The sequence below is a fragment of the Vulpes vulpes genome, chromosome 6 (genome assembly GCF_048418805.1).
Source record: "Vulpes vulpes isolate BD-2025 chromosome 6, VulVul3, whole genome shotgun sequence".
NCBI classification, from domain to species: Eukaryota; Metazoa; Chordata; class Mammalia; order Carnivora; family Canidae; genus Vulpes; species Vulpes vulpes.
The window spans coordinates 2,235,516-2,261,053 of NC_132785.1; the positions used below are offsets into that span (position 1 = coordinate 2,235,516).

The window sequence follows — 25,538 nt, forward strand, 5'->3', positions numbered from 1 at the left end:
GCCCCTCCGCCCGCTCCCCTCTCCCCTCCCTCTCTCCCCGCCCCGCCCCTCCGCCCGCTCCCCTCTCCCCGCCCCCCTCGCCCCGCCCCTCCGCCCGCTCCCCTGTCCCCTCCCTCTCTCCCCGCCCCGCCCCTCCGCCCGCTCCCCTCTCCCCTCCCTCTCTCCCCGCCCCGCCCCGCCCCTCCGCCCGCTCCCCTGGCCCCTCCCCCTCTCCCTGGCCCCTCCCCTCTCCCCCCGCCCCGCCCCTCCGCCCGCTCCCCTGGCCCCTCCCCCTCTCCCTGGCCCCTCCCCTCTCCCCCCCGCCCCGCCCCTCCGCCCGCTCCCCTCCCTCTCCCCCCGCCCCGCCCCGCCCCCCCGCCCGCTCCCCTGTCCCCTCCCCCTCTCCCCGCCCCGCCCCCCCGCCCCCCCGCCCGCTCCCCTCTCCCCTCCCCGCCCCGCCCCGCCCCGCCCCTCCGCCCCCTCTCCCCACCCTCTCCCTCGCCCCGCCCCTCCACCCGCTCCCCTCTCCCCTCCCTCTCTCCCCGCCCCGCCCCGCCCCTCCGCCCGCTCCCCTGTCCCCTCCCCCTCTCCCCGCCCCCCCGCCCCCCCGCCCGCTCCCCTCTCCCCTCCCTCTCCCCGCCCCGCCCCTCCTCCCGCTCGGGGTCCGCGCCTGCGGGCGGGGCAGCATGGGCGCGGGCGGTCCGCTGCTGCTCTGCGCCTCGCTGCTGCTGGCGGGCTGCGCGCTGGGCCTGCGCCTGGGCCGCGGTCGGGGCGCGGCGGACCGCGCGGTGCTCGCCTGGCTCTGCTACGACGCCCTGGTGCACTGGGCCCTGGTAAGTGGGCGCCGCCCCCGGGACCCCCCCCCCCCGCGCGCCGCCAGGGAGACCCGACCCCGACCCCACGGATGCTGCTGCTCTACGGCCGCGCGCCTCGGCCTCCCGGATCCGTCCTCACCGGGGGGAGCAGGGAGGGAGGGGGAGGAGGAGGGAGAGGGAGGGAGAGAGGGGGGAGGGGAGGGCAGGGGATAGGGAGGGTCGAAGGGGGAGGGACGGAGGGAGGGGGGAGGAGGAGGGAGAGGGAGGGGGAGGGGGAGAGGGAGGGAGAGAGGGGGAGGGGAGGGAAGGGGATAGGGAGGGTCAAAGGGGGAGGGAGGGGGGAGGAGGAGGGAAGGGGATAGGGAGGGTCGAAGGGGGAGGGACGGAGGGAGGGGGGAGGGGAGGGTAGGGGATAGGGAAGGTCGAAAGGGGAGGGAAGGAGGGAGGGGGGAGGGGAGGGAAGGGGATAGGGAGGATCGAAGGAGGAGGGAGGGAGGGAGGGAGGGAGGGGGGAGGAGGAGGAGGCGCCCTGCGCCAAGTCTGGCTCCGAAGTTCGGCCTCTGTACCAGGCCAGGCTTTGGGAGGCGCGTCCCTAAAAATGCAGCCCACTTTATGAGTAACCAGGAGGTTAATATTTAAAGGAATTCTGTTGACGTTCCCCCCTCCCCCCCCCCCACACACATTTTTTTAAAGGTTTTTTTGTTTTTAAATAATTATGCCAAAATAGCTTTTTTGCACATTTGACCTCGCTTAGATCGAGGCAGACGTGTGGCTGATGTGCAGCAGGTCTGTAGGACTGAAGAAGAAGACATTTGATGCTCATTTAGTTCCCTGAATGTCTGTCAGGTGGATATATGCACATACAGACTTTGCTGGAATGTGAAATTCTTTCTTTCCTGAAAGTTCACTGCATATGGACATAGACAGTCACTGGGCCCCTCAATTCCTTTATTTATAGAATTGACTTTTTTAAGCTGCCATTGGACACAAGGTCTCCCAAAGAACAGCGGCAGTAAAACGGGTGGCCGGGCCCTCGTAAAGAAGATGCAGGATAACGTACTTTAGATGTGCAAAGATGCGTAATGACGCTGAAACAGATACCCAGATGCCCACCACCTAGTCCGATAACATGAAGTCTGCTTTTCAAGCGCAGACTGTTCCGGGTAACAGCGCTTCCGTGCAGATACTGATATTACTATCACAGTAACAGCGTCTAGTAGACTAGTAACTAGTGTCACTGCTGACAGTAATATTACTGTTCCAGGTAGTATTTACCTGGAAAATATTCCAGGTAACGTCTCCATTTGTGACCCCTTCCGGTGTAACTCAATGCATGAAGTCATTGCATCCCACCTGCTGTTCTGCAGGAAATGCCCTAATTTACCTCCCACAGCCGCAGTGTACGGGTCCCAGCTGCAGAAGAGTCCACTGTATGAATGCACCATACCTTAGTTTTTTAATTCTAAAATGCACATTTTTTCCCCACTTACTAGAAGTGTCAGTGACATAAAACCACTGTGGGGTAGTTTGTTGATACTTTATGTCTGTGAAATTGGGATGTATCTTACGGTTGATGGTGAAATAGGCTATTTAACACCCCACACGAATAGGTACATTTTTATTTTGCTGCTTACGTGCAACGCCTCGACGAGCATCCTTGCCCACCCGTCTTAGAGACTGGCGAGGAGGGCACTTGAAGGAAGGTTAAAGCCTGCGCGGAAAACGCACGCCCGCATTGTCTTTGGGAGTTGGCGGCAAGAATACCCCGCAATGTGGCATAAAGTCAGATTGGAAAAGAAAGGCCCCCAGAGAGCTGAAGGGGCCCTCGAGGCTTGGGGTTCCGCGTGACGTGGGAAGGCCTGGGAGCCTCCGGGAGCAAGGCCCGGTCACGGGCCCGAGCCTGCCTGTGTGCACTCACCCACAGCGGGGCTGAGTGTGCCTCAGTCTACCCCTTGTCCTCCGATCAAACCCCCCTGACTGTTCCCCCCACACTTTCCTCACCGAGAGCGTGACTTAGGCCTGCCCTTCAGGGTGAAGCACAGTTGTCATGTGAGACATGGGCTTCAGCTGTCCCCCATGCGTCCTACCCTCCCGCCCATGGGTCCTTCTTTAAGAAGTCCTGAGTCCCGGGGACGGCTCGAGTCCCTATTAACCCGTGTGTTTCGGGCATCACCCTTCCCCACTGAGCATCACCGTCTGTTCCCACCTCCTGCGGCAATAACTCGAGCCTTGACTCTTGGGATTCTAGGAATGTCCTCCCCCTCCTCCTCCTCCCTCCTCCCCCCCTCCTCCTCCCCCTCCTCCCCATCCTCCTCCTGTCTCATTAGGTCTCAGGTTGCCTTTTAGCTCACAGTCTGTGGCTGTCTCCTGTCCTCCCTCCCTTTTCTGGCCTTGTCATCTCCGTGGGGTTTGCTGTAAGGCACAGCTCCGCCCTGGTAAATGCGTGGGTGGCCCCCGGGCCGGGGGGGCAGGCCTGGCGGGTCGCCGTGGGCTTCCCTCTGTATTCGTGGTAAAGCTCTGCGACGGCTCACTTTCGGTGCCAACTGGACCGAGCCGTGGGACACCCGGTTCTGTTTGCCCGCGTGCTGGTCTGAGCGTTCTGTGAGGCTGTTTTGGATACGGTGGGCATCGAGGGGGAGCCTGGCAGGCTCCTCTGGCTGGTAGAGCACGTGACTCTTCATTTCAGGGCATTGAGTTCAAGCCCCATGTAGGGCATGGAGCCTCCTTTAACATAGCATAACATAAAATTTAAACGTATAGACTGAGTTTGGGTGTTATCTGTTGGCAAATCAAACTTCAATAAAAATATATATATAAATAATAAATAAACTTGTAGACTGAGTAAAGTAGATCACCCCCCCTGTGGGTGGGTCTCGTCTAATCAGTTGAAGGCCTGGGTGGGACAGAAAGGCTGACCATTGTTCAGAGTGAGCTAGGATGCCTGCTGCCCTCAGACCGGTGGGTACATGGGCCTTTTCCTCCTTCCAACTCAAACCGAAATGGTGGCTTTTCCTGGGTCTCAGGCCTGCAGCCTTTGGGCTAAACCCTCGCCATCAGCCTTCCAGTCACCCTGCAGGTCACGGGGTCCCAGCCTTCATGAGCCCGTGGACCGGCTCCTGATGATGCACCGTCTGTGCGAGTGTGTCTGTCTGCGTGTATCCCCGTCCCCCTGGGTCTGCCTCTCGGGAGAACCCCGATACACGCATAGAAATGGTGCCAAATTGCGAGTCCGAGGAACAGCACCCATAGCGACCCAGCGGCCGTTTTGAGGGTGTGGGAGTGCGGGGCCTGTGCTGCCGCAGGCCGAAGTTCCCTTAGTTCTCTAGTGTCCTGGACGAGCCGCGCACCAGGGGCGGGTGTCTGGGCGGCCAGGCCTCGGGACGGAATCCTGACCCGTGGTTCCTCATCTCCACAGATGGCTGGGTGCCGGCTGGGGTGCTGGGTGCTGGGTGCCGAGTTCTGGGTGCTGGGTGCCGGGTGCCATCTGGGGTGCTGGGTGCTGGGGGCCGAGTTCTGGGTGCTGGGTGCCGAGTGCTGGGTGCCGGGTGCCGTCTGGGGTGCTGGGGGCCGGCTGTGGTGCTGGGGGCCGGGTGCTGGCTGGGGTGCTGGGTGCCGGGTGCTGGGTGCCGGCTGGGGTGCTGGGTGCTGGGTGCCAGCTGCCGTGTTCATCCAGACAAAACGCGTGTCCTTCGTCCCCTCGGAGCTGAGGGCAACAGCCACCAGTGTCACTCTTGGTGGGACTCGGAGGGGAAGTTGCTTTTGCAGAAAGTACGGGGAGAAGCTTCGTTTCTCCTAAAAAAGGGGCGGGGGGTGTGGGGTCGTGTTGCTTTCCGACACAGCACGGTGGCCGTGCCTTGGCCTGGCCGGGAGGCTGGCACCTGGACGTCGCAGCAGCAGGACGCCCCGCGTGGGCCTCGCCGGCCCCCTCGTCCGCGCTCTCACGCACTTTCATATTTTTGTGTGACTGATATCTAAAAATGCTTAAGTACGTTTTGCCATTTAACCGAATGTCTTTGCTGTGATTGGCCAGGAAGAGCAGAGCAGGTTTACGAGTAGCTCCGGAGAGGGTGGCGCTGCCGATCCGCCTCGTCCAAGTGGACACGCCCGGGGAAGTGCCGTGGCTTCGTCGGCTTTCGCTCTGTCCTTTGTGACACTCAACGCCGTGTGTGATGGTCTTGTCTCCATCCATCCCGGGTGCCGGCTGGGGTGCTGGGGGCCGGGGTAGGAGCCGCCTGGAGAAGCTGTGGGCGCCCGCGGGGGGAGAAGGATCCTCTCATGCCAGCTCCTGGTCCTTATCAAGCACCTGTCTGCCTGTCGCCCCGCAAGGAGCTCAGCGTCGAGGGGGTCAGAAGGCCTCCCTGGGTCCCCCGTGGTTTAGAACAAAATTGCTTTAAATTGTAGATGCCCGTGATCGGTGCAGGACCTATGACATCTACCCCCAGGATCACGCCCCGGGCTGAGGGCGGCGCTAAACCGCTGAGCCTCCCGGGCTGCCCTGGGAAGTGACTTGAGTGTCCGCACGTGTCTGTGGCCACCGTGAGATACTTTTCCCCTGCGCTTCCCTTGCGCCTCCACGGCTGCTGCTGAGGAGGGGAAGCTGTGAGGGTCGGCCTGTGTCCCTGGAGCAGCAGCTGCTGTCCCAATTCCCTTTTTGCACGTCGCGGCTTCCCGGAGTCATGACTTCCGCTCGATGACATCCCCGTGTGGCCGCCAACACAATCACAGCCTCGGACGTTTCCATCCCTGGTTGTTTTATTTTTTAAGATTGTACTGATTTATTCCTGAGATGCCCAGAGAGAGAGGCAGAGCCCCGGGCGGGAGAGGCCCGAGGCTGGACTGGATCCCGGGGCCGGGCTCACGGCCTGGGCCGCAGGACGCCCCCCCCCTCCGCCGAGCCCCCGGCGCCCCCAGCCCTGGGCTCCGGCCGGGGCCTGCTCCGCTCACCGCCGCCCCCCGCAAGTGGCGTGTCCGACGGCAGGGCCGGGGCCGTGGTCCTGTGTGTGGCTCGGCCAGTGCCCGGGCGCATCCCGACTCACGCGTCCCACTCCCGGCTCGTGGACGTCGGGCTGTTCCTGGTTTGGGACTGTCCTTAACATCTGCGTTGAGAGACGCGCCCCCAGCGCCCGTGTGAGTGTGTTTCCATTGGGGGGGGAGACTCTTCCCGAGGTGGCTGTGCCGGCTCCAGTCCCGCCGGCGTCACCCGACGGTGGGGCAGCGCAGTCCTCAGCGGCTCTGGCTGTTGGGGCGACACTATGAGGAACGGGTGGCACCGGCGGCGGCCGCTTCCTCGTCACGCGTGGGAGGCTTGGCAGCGCGGGGAGACCCCTTGGCCCCGCCGGAGCCTGCCTGCGCGTCCCCACGGGCTGACCGCAGCCCTGCTCTCTCTGCTCCTGAGAACAGAGCCCCATCCCGGGGCTCCCCCCGGGGACCCCACAGTGGCCTCTGGGTGCCGCCACCTGGGTGGGGCGTCAGCACGGATGTCGGAGCGGCCACGTTCGGGCCATCACCCTTAGGACCGTTACCCTTGTCGTGTTTCAGTCGTTCTAACCGGTGCGTACGAACGAAACCTTTTTAAAAGATTTTTAAGATTATTTTTGGGATATTTTTATTTATTAGAGAGACCGCGAGAGCGCAAGCGGGGAGCAGCGGGGGGAGAGGGAGACGCAGGCCCCGCCGAGCAGGGAGCCCGTGGGGGGCTCGATCCCGGGGCCTGAGCCCAAGGCGGCCGCGCGCCCACCGAGCCCCCCAGGCGCCCCTACCGAACCTTGGTGGCCGTTTCCGCCGTGTCTGGGATACTGGACGTCGGGCCGTGTGTCTGTCTGCCCGCCGGGTATGTTCCACGGGGATGGCCCAGTTTTTAAAGGAAGCTTGTGATTTTGAGATTCTTGTCACTTCCTCCCCGGGGGAGGACACGGAGGCCCCCTGTACCCTGTGCCCGCTGTCCCCGGGACGACACCCCACAAAGCTCCCGGATAACACGGACACGAGGAAGGGCAGAGCGAAGAGACGGCTCGGCGCCCCGCATCCGTGGAGTCACGGCCGCGTCAGCAGAGCCCCAGGCTCCGCGGCCAGCTTCCGTCGGGAGTGGCCTGGCCGCCCCGTCCCCTGCCTGGCCCCCTCTGTCCCCGCACCCTGCCCACCCGCTGCCGTCCCCACACCGCAGCCCCGGACCCCACAGGGTTGAGGTCACTCTGTGCCCCAAACCCAAGCTGCTGGGGAGGCCGGACCCCGAGAGCAGCCCGTACCTCACAGGCCACAGGGTCGGGGAGCTGCCGGCCGGGGCCCTGGGGGGGCCGCGGTGTGAGCGGCAGGAGCCTCTGCTGGGGCCGCCTGGTGGCCGGTGCCTCGGGCGACCCACACGGTTGTCCCGCCGGGCAGAGAGCACCTCGGGCCGCGGCCGCCCCGTCCAGCTGTCGCCGCCCGTCCGGCACCTGCCCGTCCTTTCCGTGGTGTCCTCAGCCTCCCTCGCACAAAACCTGCCGCCCGAGGGGGGCTTCCCGCCCACGGGCGCCCGGGCCCAGGGCAGAGCAGCAGCCTGGGGGGCACAGCCCGCAGCATCGCGCCTAGAGTCCACCGAAGGCAAGACTCCAGGTTCTCTTAAATAAAACAGAGGAAGGGGCTGGGGCGAGAGAAGAACCGTGTTTCCCCCGAGGTATGGGGGCAGCTTCCCTGCGGGAAAGCGGCCCGGCAGGTGGCACCCGGCGCCCTGCGCTCCCCCCCCCCAGCGCCTGGAGCCCGCTGTCCCACGCCGCATGGCTTTGTGCAGGGCTGTCGGGGGCCCCTCGCAGAGGCTGGGACTTCCCGCCCGTTTGGCCTCCTTGGAGACGCGCCGCCTGGCTGCGTAGACGGTGCCTGCAGAAGCGTCTCATCCTGAGACCTGCGGGTGTTTTCGAGCCCGTAGCCGGGAGCGCCCGTCCCCGCCCGGTCCTCCGGTGGCCCCAGGTCGCCGCCGCCCGTGGGAGCGAGGCCAGCAGCGTGGGGGCCGAGCTCAGCACCTGCGCGGGCGAACACGGCCCCGTGGGCTTTGGGGGGACGCGGGCCCAGGACGGCGGGCTGCGCGCCGCACCCCTCGGCGAGGCTCCTCGGCACCAACCTGGGCAGTTGTTCACTCGGAGCGGCTGGGGCGCGGGGGGCGCGGGGGGCGCCGGGGGCACCGCGGCCGAGGCTGAGCCGTCCGGGGTCCTGGGCTCCGGCTCCCGGGCACCTCGGGTGACCGTCCCCGCCTCCGGGCTGCTCCCCAGGTTTGCGTCTCCGCAGCTTGCTGGCTTTCTCGCCCTTAGTTCTTTTAAAAGAAATGAAAGGGGATCCCTGGGTGGCGCAGCGGTTTGGCGCCTGCCTTTGGCCCAGGGCGCGATCCTGGAGACCCGGGATCGAATCCCACATCGGGCTCCCGGTGCATGGAGCCTGCTTCTCCCTCTGCCTGTGTCTCTGCCTCTCTCTCTCTCTCTCTCTCTCTCTGTGTGTGACTATCATAAATAAATTAAAAAAAAAAATTAAAAAAAAAAAAGAAATGAAAGATCTTATTTTTGTATTTGACAGAGAGAGAGAGAGAGAGAGCACGCGCGTGCACAAGCTGGGGCGTTGGCGGGGGACCCGGCGCCCGTCACCGCGTGTCACCACCGAGCCAAGGGCGAGGCTCAACCGACCAGCCGCGGGCGCCCCTGGCCCTCTGTCCCTCTCGCGGATCCCCAGCGCCTGCGCATCAGAGCCGCGTGTTTTCAGTGGACCTGCGCCCCCCAACAGAACACGGGGGGCTCTGAACCCTCGGGCCTCAGCACGTGGCCCACTGTGACACGGGCCTTCACGGACCTAACGGGGGGGAGGGTGGCCCTCACCCGCCAGGACCCTTATCAGAAGGGGAAATTGCGCCGCAGAGACTCGGGCGTGTTCGGCATCAAGATGCCGAGGTCGGAGCGCTGCTTCCAGGCCACTGGACCCCCCCCCCCCCGGACTGCGGCCTCCCCCGCCTCCCTGGCCCTCCTCGCCCGCTGGGCCGGCCACCTGGTGCCAAAGCCGTGTCCCCGCCGGCCCCCCGGGAGGCCCAGGGCCGTGTGGAAGCTGGGAGGGCCCCTCCGGGTGGGGACGGGCTCCGGGCCGGGAGTCGGGCCTCCCCGCCTTGGAAGAGGAAGTTTACTAAGGACCCGGACAGACGCGGGGCCTCCAGCCTCGGCTTGAAAACTTCCCCCCAGACCAGCTCCCGGGGTGCGCACCCGTGGGCCCCTTGTCGCGTCTGCCCGTCGGTCCCAGTCCTGCCCCCACGCAGCCTGAGGGGAAGCCGATGCCCGGTCTACAGAGACCACTGCCGCCTGCCGTTCCTCTGCATGATGTGGTGTCCTTGTCACCCAGCCTCACACGTGCCACTTGTTGCGTCTTATGTGGGGTGCGGATCCCCGGAGGCCCTTCCAGAGGGTCCTGCAGCCTGGGCCGGGGGGGCCGGGGAGCGGGCCTTTGGGGTCTAACCACGTGCTCTGGAATGCTGGCTCGGGGGCACCTTGGAGTTTGGGGGGGGGGGCGGGGGCAGGAGGCTTTGTCTCCCCGTCTTTATTGTTGTCAGATGTTTGGGCCGCTGCGGTGAGATTCCAGACTGGATGGCGGAGGGACAACCGGCATTTATTTCTCAGGGGTCAGGAAGCCAGCCCCCCAGGGTCAGCACCCCACATCAGGTCAGGCCCCCCAGGATCAGGCTACAGAGCTACAAAGCCGCCCCATCAGGCTCCCGAGCTGTCCCTGTCCCCCCAGAATCAGCCCCCCCAGCCATCCACCCGGGATCAGTCCCCTGAGCTGTCCCCCCAGGGTCAGCTCCCCCATCAGTCCCTGAACCGACCCCCGGGGTCAGCCCCCCCATCAGTCCCCAAGCCGTCCCCCCGGGGTCAGCCCCCCCATCAGTTCCTGAACCGACCCCCGGGGTCAGCCCCCCGCCCCCCAAGGGTCACCCCCCAGGGTCACCCCCTCCCCCGGGGTCCGGCCACCGTCCTGGCAGGTGAGGCCTCTGCTCAGGTGTCCTGCGGTGCCCTCCAGGTGGCCCGCACCTCCCCAGGCCGCCGCCTGGCGTGACCCCAGTGCATCCCCGGGGCGCCTGGGGGGAGGGCGCGTCCACACGGGCATCCGGGCGCGTCCACACCGAGGCGCTTACCTGGACGGCGCGGAGGGGGCTTCTCTCCACGGCGACCTCGTGAGGATTGGGGGAGCCTCCTCCTCCTCCAACGGGCGGCCCCGAACGACCCAGGGCGCAGGTTTGCGCCCCAGGCCTGGGTGTGACGTCAGGCTGGGTGTGATGTCATGCGGGGGCGGGCCGCGGGGACACCTGCGGACCTCGCAGGTGCACCTGCTGACGCCCTCCCGTCGTCCCAGCCGCTGTCGCGACCCCTGCCCTCGCCCGCAGCAGCCCCATGCACCTGCCCGCCCCGCCCCAGGATGCCCCCCAGGAGGGGCGGACCTGCGAGCACAGGCCCCACCAGGCCCCCACCAGGCGGGGGGTTTGCGAGGCTGAAAACCGAATATGCTGATGCATCTTGGCAGGACCCACGCAGGGCCCGCGCCGCCCGGGAGCCTCCCGCAGCCAGGATGCGTCTCGGGGCCTCCCCTCGGGCGGAGAAGCTTGCAGGTGCACCCGCAGGCCCGCCTCGGCCACCAGCTGAGCTACCACGAAGAACCAGAGTTCTTTTGTCTCTTTTATTTCTTTTTTTAAATTTATTTATTTATTCATAGTCACAGAGAGAGAGAGAGGCAGAGACGCAGGCAGAGGGAGAAGCAGGCTCCATGCAGGGAGCCGGATACAGGACTCGATCCCAGGACCCCGGGGTCACAGCCTGGGCCCAAGGCGGCACTAAACCGCTGAGCCACCCAGGCTGCCCTTGTTTTGTTTTGTTTTGTTTTGTTTTGTTTTGTTTTGTTTTGTTTTGATATGAATTTTGGCTTGTAGTTGTCTTAAAGCCTCCAAACTACAGTTGCTAAAAAAAAACAACAACAAAAAAATACAGTTGCTAAAACTACAGGCCTGCAACACCTTAGATGAAAAAAACGACGCTGCTGTTGTTATTTTTATTGCTGTGATACACTTTAGCTTTTAAGTTAATTTTGTTAGCAGCTCAATTAGCGACAGTCCAATCAGTCAGTCACCAGGGCATCTAATAGGAACTTCTGTGTTTTTTCCTGTTTTCCTTCTGAATGTTTTTTTTTTTTTTAATTTATTTATGATAGTCACACAGAGAGAGAGAGAGAGGCAGAGACACAGGCAGAGGGAGAAGCAGGCTCCATGCACCGGGAGCCCGACGTGGGATTCGATCCCGGGTCTCCAGGATCGCGCCCTGGGCCAAAGGCAGGCGCTAAACCGCTGCACCACCCAGGGATCCCTCTTCTGAATGTTTTTTAAAGCAAAATTCCCAATCCCCAGAAGTTGAAAATTTTTTAAATCAAGAAATGTGGTAAAATTTTCCTCATCACCCTCCGAGGAAATATTTTTAATATTTGAAAATTTTTAAAAATATTAAATATAAAAAATCATTTAAAAATAAAATAAAAATATTTTAAAATATTTAAAAATATTAAATACAAAAATATTAAAAATATTTTTAATATTTGAAAAATTAATAGCAGAAAGTATTTTAAATATTTATGGCTCCCTGTTAACATATACGTGAAAAGTGTTGTGCTTTTTTTTTTTTTAAGATTTATGTTAGAGAAAGAGCAGGGGCAGGGGCAGAGGGAGAAGAAGAAAGAGAATCTCAAGCAGACCCGGCACTGAGCGCAGAGCCCACCGCAGGGCTCGATCCCAGGACCCTGAGATCATGAGCTGAGCTGAAATCAAGAGTCGCAGGCTCAGCCGACTGAGCCCCCCGGGCGCCCTCCTGAAACGTTTCTTGAGGGTGGAAACTCCACAGTCTCAGGAGCCTGAGGTCGGGGCTCAGGAGAGGAAGCGGTTGGACCTCTCCCTTGATCCCTTCTCACTGTATTTGTGCCCTTCAGGACCTATCCCTTTAATAGGACATTTAGTCATTGCGGTAGCGAAGCCCACCGCCGGGACACGCCAGGACCACCGCGCGCCCGGCAGGCCCACTTCCACGTAAGCATCCAAAGTGGAAACCGGGGCCTCACGTGCTCGCACCAGCCAGTTGATTCTCCGAGGCCGGAGGGAGGAAGCACCCCGACGTCCACCGGCAGGTGCATCGAGACACGATGCGGTGGCCGCACACCTACACTGTTGCGTGGCCGTGAGAAGACACGGAGGCCTGGCACCTGCTGCCCGGGCAGCTTGAGCCGAGTGCGGCGGGCGGAACGACAGGCTGGGTGCGATCCCGCGGGTGGGCCGCGCGGAGACGGCAGAGTGGGGCGTCGGGCCGGGGTAGGAGGAGAACCGGGGCTGGATTCCTCATGGGTTCGGTTTCAGCCTTAGCTCTGGAGCCAGGCGGTGCTGATGGTCGCACGCTGCTGTGAATGTGCTTACCGCCCTGCAGTGGACCATTAAAATGGTGACAATAGCAAATTTCGTGTATATTTTACTACAATATATATATTTTTTTAATTTATGTTCTTTTTACGGGTGGGAAGGGGGAGAGGGGAAGACAGCCAGGCCTGGGTGCTGCAGGCAGAGGAGCAGCTCATGAAAACCAGCCTGAGGGCAAAAGTATACGGGCCCTTTGCCCTGGCGAGGGAGCCCGAGGGGGGGCAGGGGCAGAGTCTGGACCCAGCAGGACTTCAACGTCCTGCCCTCTGCACCCCTGGGCGACCGGCCCTGTCCTTCCTTCGGCCTCAGCCTGCCTGCCACGGCCCAGCTCTAGGCTGCCCCTCCTGGAAGCTTCCCCGACTGTGCCAACCGCAGGCCCCTCCTCTTTTTGCAATATTTATCGAGTTGGAAGTTGGTGTTACCCAACTGGATAAGCTCTCGGAGGCCAGGACCATGCCTATTCTAAATTTAAAAAAAAAGAAAAGAAAATTCCTGGCCATTGACTTAAAAATGTTATTCAATTAGTAATGTTATTCTTTCTTCCATATTTCATGTTCCACCTGTTTTTTTAATGAATTTTTTTGAGGGGGTAGATAATTGTTGAGTCACATGTAGTCGTAAGAAATAATACAGAGCGACTCCTAGGTGGCTCAGCGGTTGAGCATCTGCCTTCAGCTCCGGATGTGACCCCGGAGTCCCAGGATCGAGTCCCGCATCCGGCTCCCTGCATGGAGCCTGCTTCTCCCTCTACCTATGTGTCCGCCTCTCTCTGTGTGTCTCTAATGAATAAATAATTAAAAAAAAAAAAAGAAAGAATACAGAGAGAGCCCATGTACACTCTGCGTAGCTTCCCCCAATGGTAACATTTTTCCAACCTAAGTACAACATCGTACAGTATGAGCAGGACATCGATGCAATCCACTCGTCTCACTCAGATTTCCCTACATCCACTTGCACTGGTGTGTGTATTAATTTCTGTACCACTTTAGCAACCGGGTAGGTTCAAGTACCCACCACGACAGGATAGCAGCCAGTCCCAACCCCACAAGGCTCCCTGGAGTTTTCCTTTTGTGTCTACTGCCACTTGCTCCCCCCACTGCTGTCCCCTTCCAGCCACTAACCCCTGGTGACCGCTAATGTGTCCTCCATTTCTAAAATTTATCATTTCAAAATGTGTCCGATAAATGGAATCAGTGAGCACGTCATCTTTTGGGGTTGGCTTTCTTCGCTCCCCAGATTCCCTGGAGATCCACCCAAGTTGTTGAGTGTATCGGGCGTCGGTTCCCCCTGATTGCTCGGGAACGGTCCCACGTGAAGGGACTGTGGTTCGTTTCAGCGTCCACCTGTTGAAGGACGTCGGCGTTAAGCTGTTACGCGCAGAGCTGCTGTGGACGTCTGTGTGCTTGTTCTTGTGTGAACAGAAGTCTTTGTTTTTCTGGGACAAGTGCCCAAGAGCGCAGTGGTTGGGTCCCCATAGTTTTCCAGAATGGTACCGTCTTCATCTCACGAAACGTGTGGGTGATCCACGTTCTTATCGGCATGTGTTGTGGTCAATTTTTTTTTTTTTATTTTACCCATTCTGATAGGTGTGTGATTCTAACCCATTTTGGTTGTAATCGGCATTTCCCTGACTGCTACTGATGTGGAACATCTTTCCGCGTGTTTGTCTGCTGTCTTTAGAGCCTCCTTACTGAAATCTCTCTTCATTTCTTTTGCCCGTTCTCTAAGTGGGTTGTTTGGGTGTTGGTGGTTGTTGAACTCTTTTGTCTCCCACTACCCTCCCCCTTTTTTATTTCTAATCCTTTTATTAAACCTTTATTCCCGTGTACTATCTAACAGGCATTCGGGATACAGAGATAAAAGACAAAGACTCTGCCCTAAAGGAACTGACAGTTTTGAGGGGGAGGCAAGTAAGCAAGGTCCTATGTAGGAGGGCACCTACTTCCCATCAAGAGAGTCAGGGAAGCTTTCCTTGCTTCCTGGAGGAGGCAGCATCTGATCAGCATGTGGAGGCACGAATATATTTATTAGACTTTACATTTACTACAGTTGACCCTTGAGTGTCATGGGTTATACTGCACTGGTCCACTCCTACATGGATTTTTTTTTTTAATAAATATAGTACAGTAGTCTGTGTTTTATGATTTTCTTAATAATTTTCTCTAGCTCACTTTATTGGAAGGATACACTATATAATTCATATAACAGAATATGTAAATTGACTGTCTAGGTTATCAGTAAGGCTTCCAGTCAGTAGTAGGCTATAGGCTATTGGTAGTTTAATTTTTGGAAAGTCAAAAATTACATGTGGATTTTTGACTACACAGGGGCTGGTGCCCCTAACCCCTGTGTTGTTCAAGAGTCAACTGTATACCGCCGCTCCATCTGAGACATGGGTGTAGTAAGAAGTATACAAAAGCCCCTCGGGGTATCTTTTAAGTAGTTCATTATGTGACCTTGTCATTAATTCAAGGTTAGTAGACACTGAACACAAAATATCATCCTGGGTTCTTGAAGATTGTGAGAGATAAGACAGCAAGCCAGACCCCAGGGATGTGTGATCTAATGGGAAGCTGGAGATTCAGCTTCAGCAGCAGACAGTTGATGACAGAAGCATAAATTTAGGGATCCCTGGGTGGCGCAGCGGTTTAGCGCCTGCCTTTGGCCCAGGGCGCGATCCTGGAGACCCAGGATCGAATCCCACGTCGGGCTCCCGGTGCATGGAGCCTGCTTCTCCCTCTGCCTGTGTCTCTGCCTCTCTCTCTCTCTCTCTCTCTCTGTGTGTGTGTGACTATCATAAATAAATAAATAAATAAATAAATAAATAAATAAATAAGAAGCATAAATTTAGTGACACGGTAGCATGAGGAATTGTCACCAGGAGGTTGGGAAGATTTCTTGGAGGAAGGAGGGTACAACTTCAACGGGTAGATATAAAAGGAAGAAAATTTGTTATATGCTCATCGGTCCCTGCATCCCCATCTTGCTCTTACCTGCAGAGTTGCTTCTGAGGAAAGGTCCTGGACCTGATTGCTGGGGAATGCTCCCGAGCTCCAGGTGAAGAGATTGCTAGTGGAAGTCACGTGTAGTTTTAGGATGAGATCCACAGTCTAATTTTAGGAGGTCCTTCATCTTACAGCTAGATGGACTGAGATCCACAGAGGATCAAATTCAGCCCAACCTCATTGCTCCTGCCGGCCAGGCCAGTGGGTGTGTTTTGTCTAGAAAGTCGTCAGGCCAAGCCAAGGAAGTGGTGTGGATTTCTTGCTATGTCTCTGCTAAAAATAAGAAATTGGTGAAAATAAAGTCACATAGTGGATGGGGAGGACTTATTTTAAAACATTGCTGTTTAACTCCTATGTAATTTTTAAAAATCTGCCTTAAAGAATATGATTTTTACAAATACTCTGAGGTAAGCCACATTTACCAAGTAAGTAACTTACACAGTGTCAAGAAAAGACAAAACAAACCAACTTTAAGGCTTCCGTTTAGCAGAGATCAGCTGGAAGATATTAATGAGATAGGAAGAAAGTCAGATTTCTTCTCTCAATAAGAAAAAAAAAAGGCAATTACAAACTGTAACATAAAAATATTTTATAGAAAGTCATGGCCCCAAAATGCAGCAAACTAAAATATAGCCTGATTTTGAGAAATTTATGAGGGTAATAAAGGATGATCCAGCTGCCACATTCTTCTTAAAAGGCACAGGAGTCAAAATACTGGATCTATAGAGATAGGGGTTGTGGTCCTCTGCAGAGAATGACATTTACCTAATCACCATATTGTAAATGCTGTTGATTTTAGGCTTTTAGAATCCACGTAAAACAGGAAGACAAATATGTTTACAGAACAGGAATGGATCTGTAATCAATCTCAGGAATATATAAGCAAGGTAAACAGAAGATGAGCGTTGGAAATGGGGTGGAGAGGAAGAGAGCGTGGTGGGGGCTAGCATCCTTATCTCATGTGTTGGGAAGTCCTGATGCTGGGCAACACTGATGAATGAGGAAACCGAGATTTTAAGTTTGCTACTTAAGTTACAAAGTTGGATAACTAATGGAAGAATTAAAGAGCTATTTGAGAAGGTTCAGGGGTGCTTGGATGGCTCAGTCGATGAAGCAACCGACTCTTGGTTTCAGCTCAGGTCACCATCTCCAGGTTGTGCGATCAAGCCCCACATCAGGATCCACAGTCAGTGGGGAGTCTGCTTGAGATCCCCTCCCTCTCCTCCCTCTCCTCCCTCTCCCTCTTTCCCTCTAGCCCCCCCCCATGCACGTGCTCACTCTCTCAAATAAGTAAATCTTTAAAAAAAAAAAGAAAGAAAGAAAGAAAAGTGTTCAGAGCATGCCATTCTGTGCCATTATGGCATATGGATAGTATTGAGCTGAAGGCAGTTGGAAAATAGCAGATGTGGGAAGGCCTCTCTGACTCCTCCTTTGTACCTAAAATTAAGTCCTTAAATTTCCCATGAGAAAGGTACCCTCCCTATACCAGGAAGAGAAGAACGTTCTAATCACCAGAGACTTGGAGTCAGCGCTAAAATGGTCCTATACAAACAAGCCTACTAAAATAACACGTATCTTCCCTTAGTTTCCCTCATATATTTCTAGTCACTTTCCCACAATTTACTGTCCCCTAGTCCACGCGCCTTTGTCTTGTGACATGTCCATGATTTATGACTGTTCTTTGTGTAAAAAAAAAAAGTGTATAAGCATTTGGGCCTAACAGCTCCTTTGGTTTGTTTTCCTTTTAAGGACTCCCGTGTACCTGTAAAAATAGGAAATAAAATTTGTGTGCTTTGCCTCTGTTAGTCGGTCGTGTTAGTTAATTCTTAGGCCAGCTGCAGAATCCAAGAGGGCAGAAGCAAGTTTTTCCTCCCCTACACTATCAAAACAACTAAACAGTGGAGAAACAGAGGGGAGACATAAGTTAAATCATAATTTTTCAGGATTGGCAGTTAGTTGAGAATATCTAAAGAAATAGCAGCGTAAGTATATTGTGAGTTAGGGCGATAATCCCCCGAACTAAATACAGCAGTGACTGTAAGTGGTCAACTCTGGGAAGTAGGAGTGTAAGTGAGCAGGGATGGGGCAGGGCCATAATTTTAATGCCATATAAGCAATTGCATTTAAATATATATTTTTTTAATGATAGTCACACACACAGAGAGAGAGAGAGAGAGATGCAGAGACACAGGCAGAGGGAGAAGCAGGCTCCATGCACCGGGAGCCCGACGTGGGATTCGATCCTGGGTCTCCAGGATCGCGCCCTGGGCCAAAGGCAGGCGCCAAACCCCTGCACCACCCAGGGATCCCTAAGCAATTGCATTTAAAAAAGGGGGGGGGATGTTGTATTGACCAGCAACAAAACTTGTTCAGAGGAGGAACATGACAATTAGATACCCTGGTGGATTCTAACTAATTAGTTTTGAAATTTAAGCAAAGGAATACTTCAGTTATTGGAAAAGCTAAGTGTAATTGCAGCTATTTCGTTACCTGAAATTTAAAATGTAGCCCGTAAGGATTTTAATTTTCCTAAACTTGCCCTCCTGCAGGAAAAAGAACTAGTTCAACTCTGACATAAGATAGGTGAATGCCACTTTTGTTAAGAGAGACCCTGGCTTTTTTTCAAGGTGAGACAAAATGAACTGCTGTGAGGTTCTTCTCAAAGGTGTAAAATCTCTGGAATAATCCAGAATGTAGCCTTTTTAACATAATAACCTTTAAGCTCTTTCCTTGTGCAAGATTTTCTGTTTATTCCCCACCCCCTGCTAGAACACACCTCTGATTTTATAATGCCAGTCATTGAAAAACAGCATTTATTAGATAAACATTCCCTTTGGACATACCTGTTGGCAGGGTCAGGAGTCCGGCCCGGGATCGCACCCCACGGGGTCGCGTAGGTGCCGTGTGCAGAGGCCGCCGACCGGGATGCGGGCTCCTGGGGATGGGGCCATCCTGGGGCTGTGACGCCAAATCAGAGCCTCTCTTCCTTTTCTTCTCTCCAGGAAGGCCCTTTTGTCTACTTGTCGTTTGCGGGAAGCGTTGCGGATTCCGAAGGCTTGATTGCTTCCTTGTGTAAGTACCGTAAAGTGTTTGCATTTGGGATGTCCCAGGAGATTAATGGCACGTGTGACTGTCAATTAAATGAGCACCTGTAGCACCAATCATGTGATTCCGTTTGTATGAAAGGTCCAGACTGGGTGACTCTCTGGAGACAGATTATAGACTGGTGGTTGCCTGGGACTAGAGGGGGTGCCGGAGGAGGGGGATGGAATATGAGGGATGGGTTATGGGTACGGGTGTCTTTGGGGGAGTTAATGAAATGTTCTAAAATTTTGTTGCAAAAAAATAATAATAATAAAATAAAATTTCGTTGCAATGATTCAAGTCTGTGAATATCCTAAAACCTATTGAATCATACACTTTAAATGGGTGAATTATATGTTGTGTGAATTGTATCTCAGTAAAGGTGTGTATTAAAAAATAGGTTTGGGGACACCTGGGTGGCTCAGTGGTTGAGCGTCTGCCTTGGGCTCAGGGCATGACTCTGGGGTCCTAGGATCGAGTCCCACATCGGGCTCCCTGCAGGGAGCCTGCTTCTTCCTCTGCCTCTGTCACCGTCTCTCTCTCTGTGTCTCTTGTGAATAAATAAAATATTTTTTAAAAAAATAAAATAAAAAATAGGTTTATAGCGCGGATTGAGAAGTTTGCAGTATTTGGCCTCGGTGTTCTTCTGTACTTTCAGTACCAACTTTCACTTTATCATATGTACATGTATGTGCACCACCGTACGTGCACGTGTGTGTACCTCTCGTGCGTGTATCTAGATAATTTCCATTCCTTCCGCTCTGCGGAGATACTGACTAGCTTTGCCTGCCTTCTTCGTTCTGCTATAAGTCAGTCAACAATCCATCAGTCAGTATGGGCTTCCCCCCATGCACTGTGTCAAATCTGACAAATAAATGAGCCGGGCTGCGACGGGGGCCTTTGCCACTATTACGGAATTGCCTTATGCAAGGTAACCTCTTTCAGATTTTGCGCCTGAAATTCTTCGCTGTTTATCTCATTTCTCCCATAATTCTGAAATCGGATCCTCCAGCCAGGATCTGTGTGGGGGCTGCTGTTCATCACTAGCATTAGGAAACTTCTAGAAGATTGAGGGAGCTGGTGTCAGTGCTTCTCAAAGTGGAATGTTTGTCATCCTTGATGCCTGTCAGGTCGGAGCCAGTGGTAGCTGGGGGAGCCCGAGCCTCCACCTGGGGAGTGAAGTGTTGCTGCACACGTGTGTGTGTGTGTGCGTGTGTGTGATGAGTAGGCCAGAGTAGAGGTGCTTGGGAATTGCTGGGGGGATCCCGGGGGCTGAAGGAAGGACCCAGCCGCAGTCACTGTCCTCCATCCTGGCTCCTGGCCTTGCGGGACAGAAAGTGAACAGCCCAGATCCGGCTCAGGCCCATGAAATGCGAATGTCTAACCCGACCTTTATCAGGCATCCACACCTTACATTTTCGGCCTTAAAAAAAAAAAAAAAAAAAAAAAGTAAGGACTCATTTAATGGTTGTGTCCTTTATTCTTGAGAAAATGAAGATCCAGTCCCTTCTTGGACTTTAAAGGGCACCAGACTGCCTTGGACAAATACAGATTCTGATTCAGAGGGTGTAGGGTGAAGCCCCCCAGATGTTGATCTGTGGGCTGTCCTTTGAGTCACCAGGATGTAGAGCCGGGCCAGGAACGTTACGTGGATCCTGTGAAAGAAGGACTTACTCATGATGACAGAGAAGATCCTATTCAGGAGGTACCCCGACAGTGGAGTCGGCAGTAGGGAAGAGAGCTCGGGCTCGGCTCCAAATACAAGGACAGGTGGGGCTCTACGGCCAAGCAGCAGGTGGGATCAGTGGATGCAAAGTCACTAAGACGAAACATCAAGGATGCGGATTCTGAATGGACCAACTCGACAGGATTCTTGCTGCAGCCCGGCCGGGATGATGGGATGTGGTGTAGAGGGGGAAGGATAAGGACCTTGGTCAGGTGTCTGCACCGCCCTGTCCGTGACAGCACCACGCACAGTGGCCGAGGCACGGAAACGGCCCAAGCGTCCATCGACGGATGCGTGGATAAAGGACTCAGGAGGGTGTGTGCGCGCAGTGGAATACTATTTGACCATACAAAAGCAAGAAATTCCACCGTTGTGACGACACGGTCGGACCCTGAGAGCATAGGCTGAGTGGAACGGGCCAGGCGGAGAAGGGCAACTACTGTATGACCCCGCTTGTATGTGGAAGCTTAATGAAAGAACAAAACCAAAAAACTCAAAGTCCTAGAAAAAGAGGCCAAATTTGTGGTTACCGGAGGTGAGGGGTAGAGATTGGAGGGACTTGGATAAAGGTGATGAGGAAGTCCGAACTTCGGGTCACCTGGGGTGGGGGGGTAGCAGTTGGGCGTCTGCCTCCGGCTCAGGCCGTGACCCCGGGGTCCGGGGATCGAGTCCCGCCTCGGGGTCCCCGCAGGGAGCCTGCTTCTCCCTCTGCCTGGGTCTCTCTTTCTCTCTGTGTCTCTCGTGAATAAATAAATAAAATCATAAAGAAAAAAGAAGACGACGACGTGCAGACAGACTTCAGCTGCGAGGCGGGTGAGTCCCGAGGCCGAGCTGCAGACGTGCCCAGGCTGGTACCGCTGCTGGGAGCCCGAGTTGTCAGCACGAGGAAGAAAACACGCTTTTTCTTGTTTCTTTTGTATGTGCGTGGAGTGGCGGGTGTTCACCGAACTCCCGTGATGGTTTCTGGGCGTCGGGGGGCCGGTGGTCGGGCCGGGGCCGCGCAGCAGGAGCTGGGGTGAGCAGGTGCAGGGCCCGGGCGGCCGCCAGGGACAGCTGCCCCTCGAGCGTGTGTGCCCCCCGGCCACCCTGCGGCCCCCACGTCTCAGGGAAGCGACCCCCCTGGGGGGGCTGCGGGGGGCCCCAGGTATCGCGGGCGTATTTAGGTGTAGAGGGAAAGTGGCCCTTGGGGCACCGCACACGGCATCCTTGGGCCAGGCCGACGGGGCGGCCGCACACCGGCCTTTCCTGAGAGCCCGTGTCCGCGGCCTCACTCCGTTCTTTCTAGAAGAGCCCATCCTGATAGTGGAGCCTGGAAGGCTTTTGTAGGGTGCGCCCACCCCCAGCTGAGCCAGGGGGGCTTAGGTGGTGATCCACCCCCCCCCATGCCCATCTGGGCCCCTCCCGCAGCCCAGGCCGCCTCAGTACCCCTGCACCGCCCCACCGCCCCCCAGCACTCAGTTGCTCTGCCGGTGTTCATAAATGCTTTTTAAAAGACAAACAATAAAAATTTAATACAAATATTAAAATATAATAAAAATGTTCCCACGTCTACATGACACCTGCAGACTTGATGTAGCAGCTTCAAAGCAAGGAACTGTTGACGCGTTTACCTACATGATTATTAAGGATCGTCTTTGCAGAATCTGGTTGTGGTGAACTGACTTAGAATTCTGCTGCTTGGGGCGCCTGGGGGGCTCAGGCCGTGACCCCGGGGTCCTGGGATCGAGTCCCGCAGCGGGGTCCCTGCATGGAGCCTGCTTCTCCCTCTGCCCGTGTCTCTGCCTCTCTCTGTGCGCATCTCTGATGAATGAATGAATGAATGAATGAATGAATGAATGAATGAGAATTCTGCTGCTTGTAACGAAAAGGGCGGGGGCGAAGAGGGTGCACGCGTGACTGCGCTTCGGGAACGCAGTCCCTTTACACGTCACATGATGCCGTTATTATCCCTGGTGTCACACGGCAAATATGTCCCGCTTCTGCCTCCCACCAGGGCACTGGGAAGACCGCAGGGGACGGCGGTTCTTTTTCTGTCCTCCTTAGGGGGGAAGAAAAGTCATTTCCACTGAGTGTCAAACAAATGGTTGCCAGATGAGTAACAAAATGCACTTCACTTTTAGGGAAAGAATATGGCAAAGCCGACGCGAGATGGCTCTATTTCGACCCAACCATTGTGTCCTTGGAAGTTCTGACTGTTGTCCTGGATGGGTCCCTGGCCTTGGTCCTTGTTTATGCCATAGTCACAGAGAAGTATTACCGGTAAGTGCCTTTCCCCTGGCCCGCGGGAGACAGGACAGGCCTGCGCCGCCCCAGCGCCCACGTGGCACTTGGAGTAGATTGGGACCACATTTTTTAAAATTTTTTTTAAAAAAATTTTTAAATTTATTTATTCATGTGAGGGAGGTGGGCAGAGACACAGGAGGAGGGAGAAGCAGGCTCCATGCAGGGAGCCCGATGCGGGACTCGATCCCGGGACTCCAGGATCGTGCCCTGGGCCAAAGGCAGGGGCTAAACCACCGAGCCACCCAGGGATCCCCTATTGGGACCACATTTATTTGTTAGATGAAAAGTAGAGTAGGGGACGCCCGGGGGGCCCAGCGGTGGAGCATCTGCCTCCCGCTCAGGCCGTGACCCCGGGGTCCCAGAATCAAGTCCTACATCGGGCTCCTCGCAAGGAGCCTGCTCCGCCCTCGGCCTGTGTCTCTGCCTCTCTCCCTGGGTCTCCCATGAATAAATACATAATATCTTAAAAAAAAAAAAAGATGTCAGGATTCAGGGCGCCACGTGGCGCCGAGCTGGCAGCTCCACGCCTCGTTTCCTTCCCCGACAGGCACTTCATACAGGTGACGCTGTGCGTGTGTGAGTTGTACGGCGGCTGGATGACCTTCGTCCCAGACTGGCTCATGGGAAGCCCCAACCTCAACACCGACGACTGGCTCTACTTTGGGGTCTACCTGGTATTTTTCAACAGCGTGTGGGTTCTGATCCCAGGACTGTTACTGTGTCAGTCGTGGGTGGAACTCAAGACCATGCATTACGGCCGGAGCGGCTCACGGGAGAAGCTGCAGTGACGCCTCCGAGTCGCAGCGCTGCTGTCCTCGGGGAGCCGGGGACAGGCCCCGCGTGTGGCGGCCTAGCGCTCCCCGTGCCGTCGCCTCCCACGCCTGCTCCTAAACGGCCTGTTTCCAATTGATCGGTCGGTGGCAAGTGTTTGTTATTGTTGTTTTTGTTCTTATTTCAATTCAGCGACAGTGCGGGGAACAGAGAGTCCAGTTTAGCTTGTAGTAGTAGCCCCTTTCCGTACGTGCCCTGAGCTAGCCCGAGTGTCCCACAGCAATAAAGCCAAGTATCAGAGAATCCCGTAGAGCCTGCTAATTTCTTATTCAAGAACATACTCGCGTCTCAACTGTGAACCCTCTCACGGGTCTTTCGGTTGCCAGAGTGAAGCCGGAGATGAAATGGACGCTTCTAGTTTATTTCTGTACTTGGTCCCACGGATGCGACAGTCGTCGAACCCGGGATGGTGGGCTCCCCGCGGGCGGCGGGCTTCCGTCTGCCCCGGTCCGGAGCGGGACACTGAGGAATGCGCACAGTGGTGGCAAGACGTAAATGGGGAGTGAGGAACACCGGGGAGTAAGGGTGACAGAGTAAGGTGACGGGACCCCTGGGTGGCTCAGCGGTTAAAGTGCCTGCCTTTGGCTCGGGGCGTGATCCTGGAGTCCTGGGATCAAGTCCCACGTCGGGCTCCCTGCGTGGAGCCTGCTTCTCCCTCTGCCTGTGTCTCTGCCTCTCTCTGTGTGTCTCTCATGAATAAAAATAATCTTAAAAAAAAAAAAGTAACGTGACAACGTGGTGGGGAAGTGGCAGCTGCCGGGCACACCCTTGGTGCTTCCCTGCAGTGCGGGAGGGATGGCGAGCATCTGGTGTTGGACGACATCCGTGAGCACGTGGTGTTGCACGACTTCGGTGACCATGTGGTGTTGCACGACATCCATGAGTGTGGGGTGTTGCACGACGTCAGTGACCACGCAGGGTTGCATGACATCCTTGAGCACACAGTGTTGCACAACTTCGGTGAGCACGTGGTGTTGCACGACTTTGGGGAGCACGTGGTGTTGCATGACTTTGGGGAGCACGTGGTGTTGCACGACTTCGGTGACCATGCGGTGTTGCATGACATCCGTGAGCACGCAGTCTTGCATGACTTCTGTGAGCACGCGGTGTTGCACAGCATCGTAGCAGGTCCGTCGCGGCGAGAGCAGCAGTTACACAGGCTCGCTCCCCGCGACACTCGAGGCTCACAGCTGGACCTTCCACCTGGGAAAGTGCAGCCCAGAGCCCAGGCGCTCGGGGAGTCCGCACTGTCTCCTCCCTGCCTCGTCCTGCCCTGCGGAGGGGAGGCCCTGGCCACGCCTGTGGTCCTGGATGCGAACCTGGTTTCCCCTTTCAGGACCTCTGAGGGGTCTAGAGGATAAACGCCTGGGAATCATTTCAACTATTCCTCCTTTTTTTTTTTTTTTTTTTTGGTGACACATGAGGAGCTTTGACGTCAGTGTTCTACCTCCTAGGTTCTGAGAGGTAGTTGCAGCTGTGGCATAAGCACAAAGTAGTGCTTGTGGGCTGAGGGGCTCCCAGGGTGACCTCTTCAGTACTGCCCCCCTTGGGGGGCTCCCTCCGTGAGCATCCGAGAGTCGTTCCTAGCAGCTTAGCCAAGTACCTGCTCTTGCAGCCTCCCGGGGAGTTTTGCAAGCACCTACCTTCCTGTGCGGACTCCTCAGAAGCCCTGGACGACTCCTCTTTCCCGCACTGCATCTTGACAGTATTTGTTGAATATGGAGTAAGTGTAGCCAGATGAGTTTGGAGGCTCTTCGATTATCACATTAAAGGCTTTGGCGGTCGTGCAATAAAGAAACTTGATTACTTGGTGAACCCAACTTTTTCCGAACAAACTGACCAGGCCGCTTTAACAAGTGAGATGGCATTTCATGGAACGTCACTCAGGGGAGCACTGAGCCGCGCAACATAGCATCCATGAAATTAGAAGCAAACCAGTTGTTGATAAATGTTCAAAACCTGAAATAACCATTTACCACCGCATAGAAACATTCTAACGCTCAGGGGGAAAAAATGAAAGATAGATAAGGAAGTAAACTATAAAATATTATTGAGGGACGTTATAAGAGAAAGTGGAGAGAGAGGCCATGTTCATATTTTAGAAGATTCAAGATTGTAAAGAAGTCAGTTCTCCCCACTTTGATATATATAGATTCAGGGTAATCCCTGATTCAAAAATCCCAGGAGATTTAAAAAAAAAAATGATAATGAACAAGTTGACTCTAAGATGTTTTAGGGGAACGAAACGCAAAGGGCTTGGAAAGCTAAGACAAGTAGGAGAACAGAGCTGGGGGTGCCTGGGTAGCTACATTGATTTTGGCTCAAGTCATGACCTCAGGGTCCTGGGACTGAGCCCTGAGTCGGACTCTGGA

The 25,538-nt window shown here is 55.8% G+C and overlaps 1 protein-coding gene across 1 annotated transcript; it reads left to right on the forward strand.

Annotated features, from left to right (window-relative positions):
• Nucleotides 1–621: 621 nt before the first annotated feature.
• EBPL (EBP like) lies at nucleotides 622–23,888 on the forward strand. The gene is made up of 4 exons (XM_072760528.1): nucleotides 622–812; nucleotides 18,245–18,314; nucleotides 22,173–22,311; nucleotides 22,883–23,888. The coding sequence occupies exons 1-4, from the start codon at nucleotides 666–668 to the stop codon at nucleotides 23,121–23,123; spliced, it is 597 nt and encodes a 198-aa protein (XP_072616629.1). The 5' UTR covers nucleotides 622–665; the 3' UTR covers nucleotides 23,124–23,888.
• Nucleotides 23,889–25,538: the final 1,650 nt, after the last annotated feature.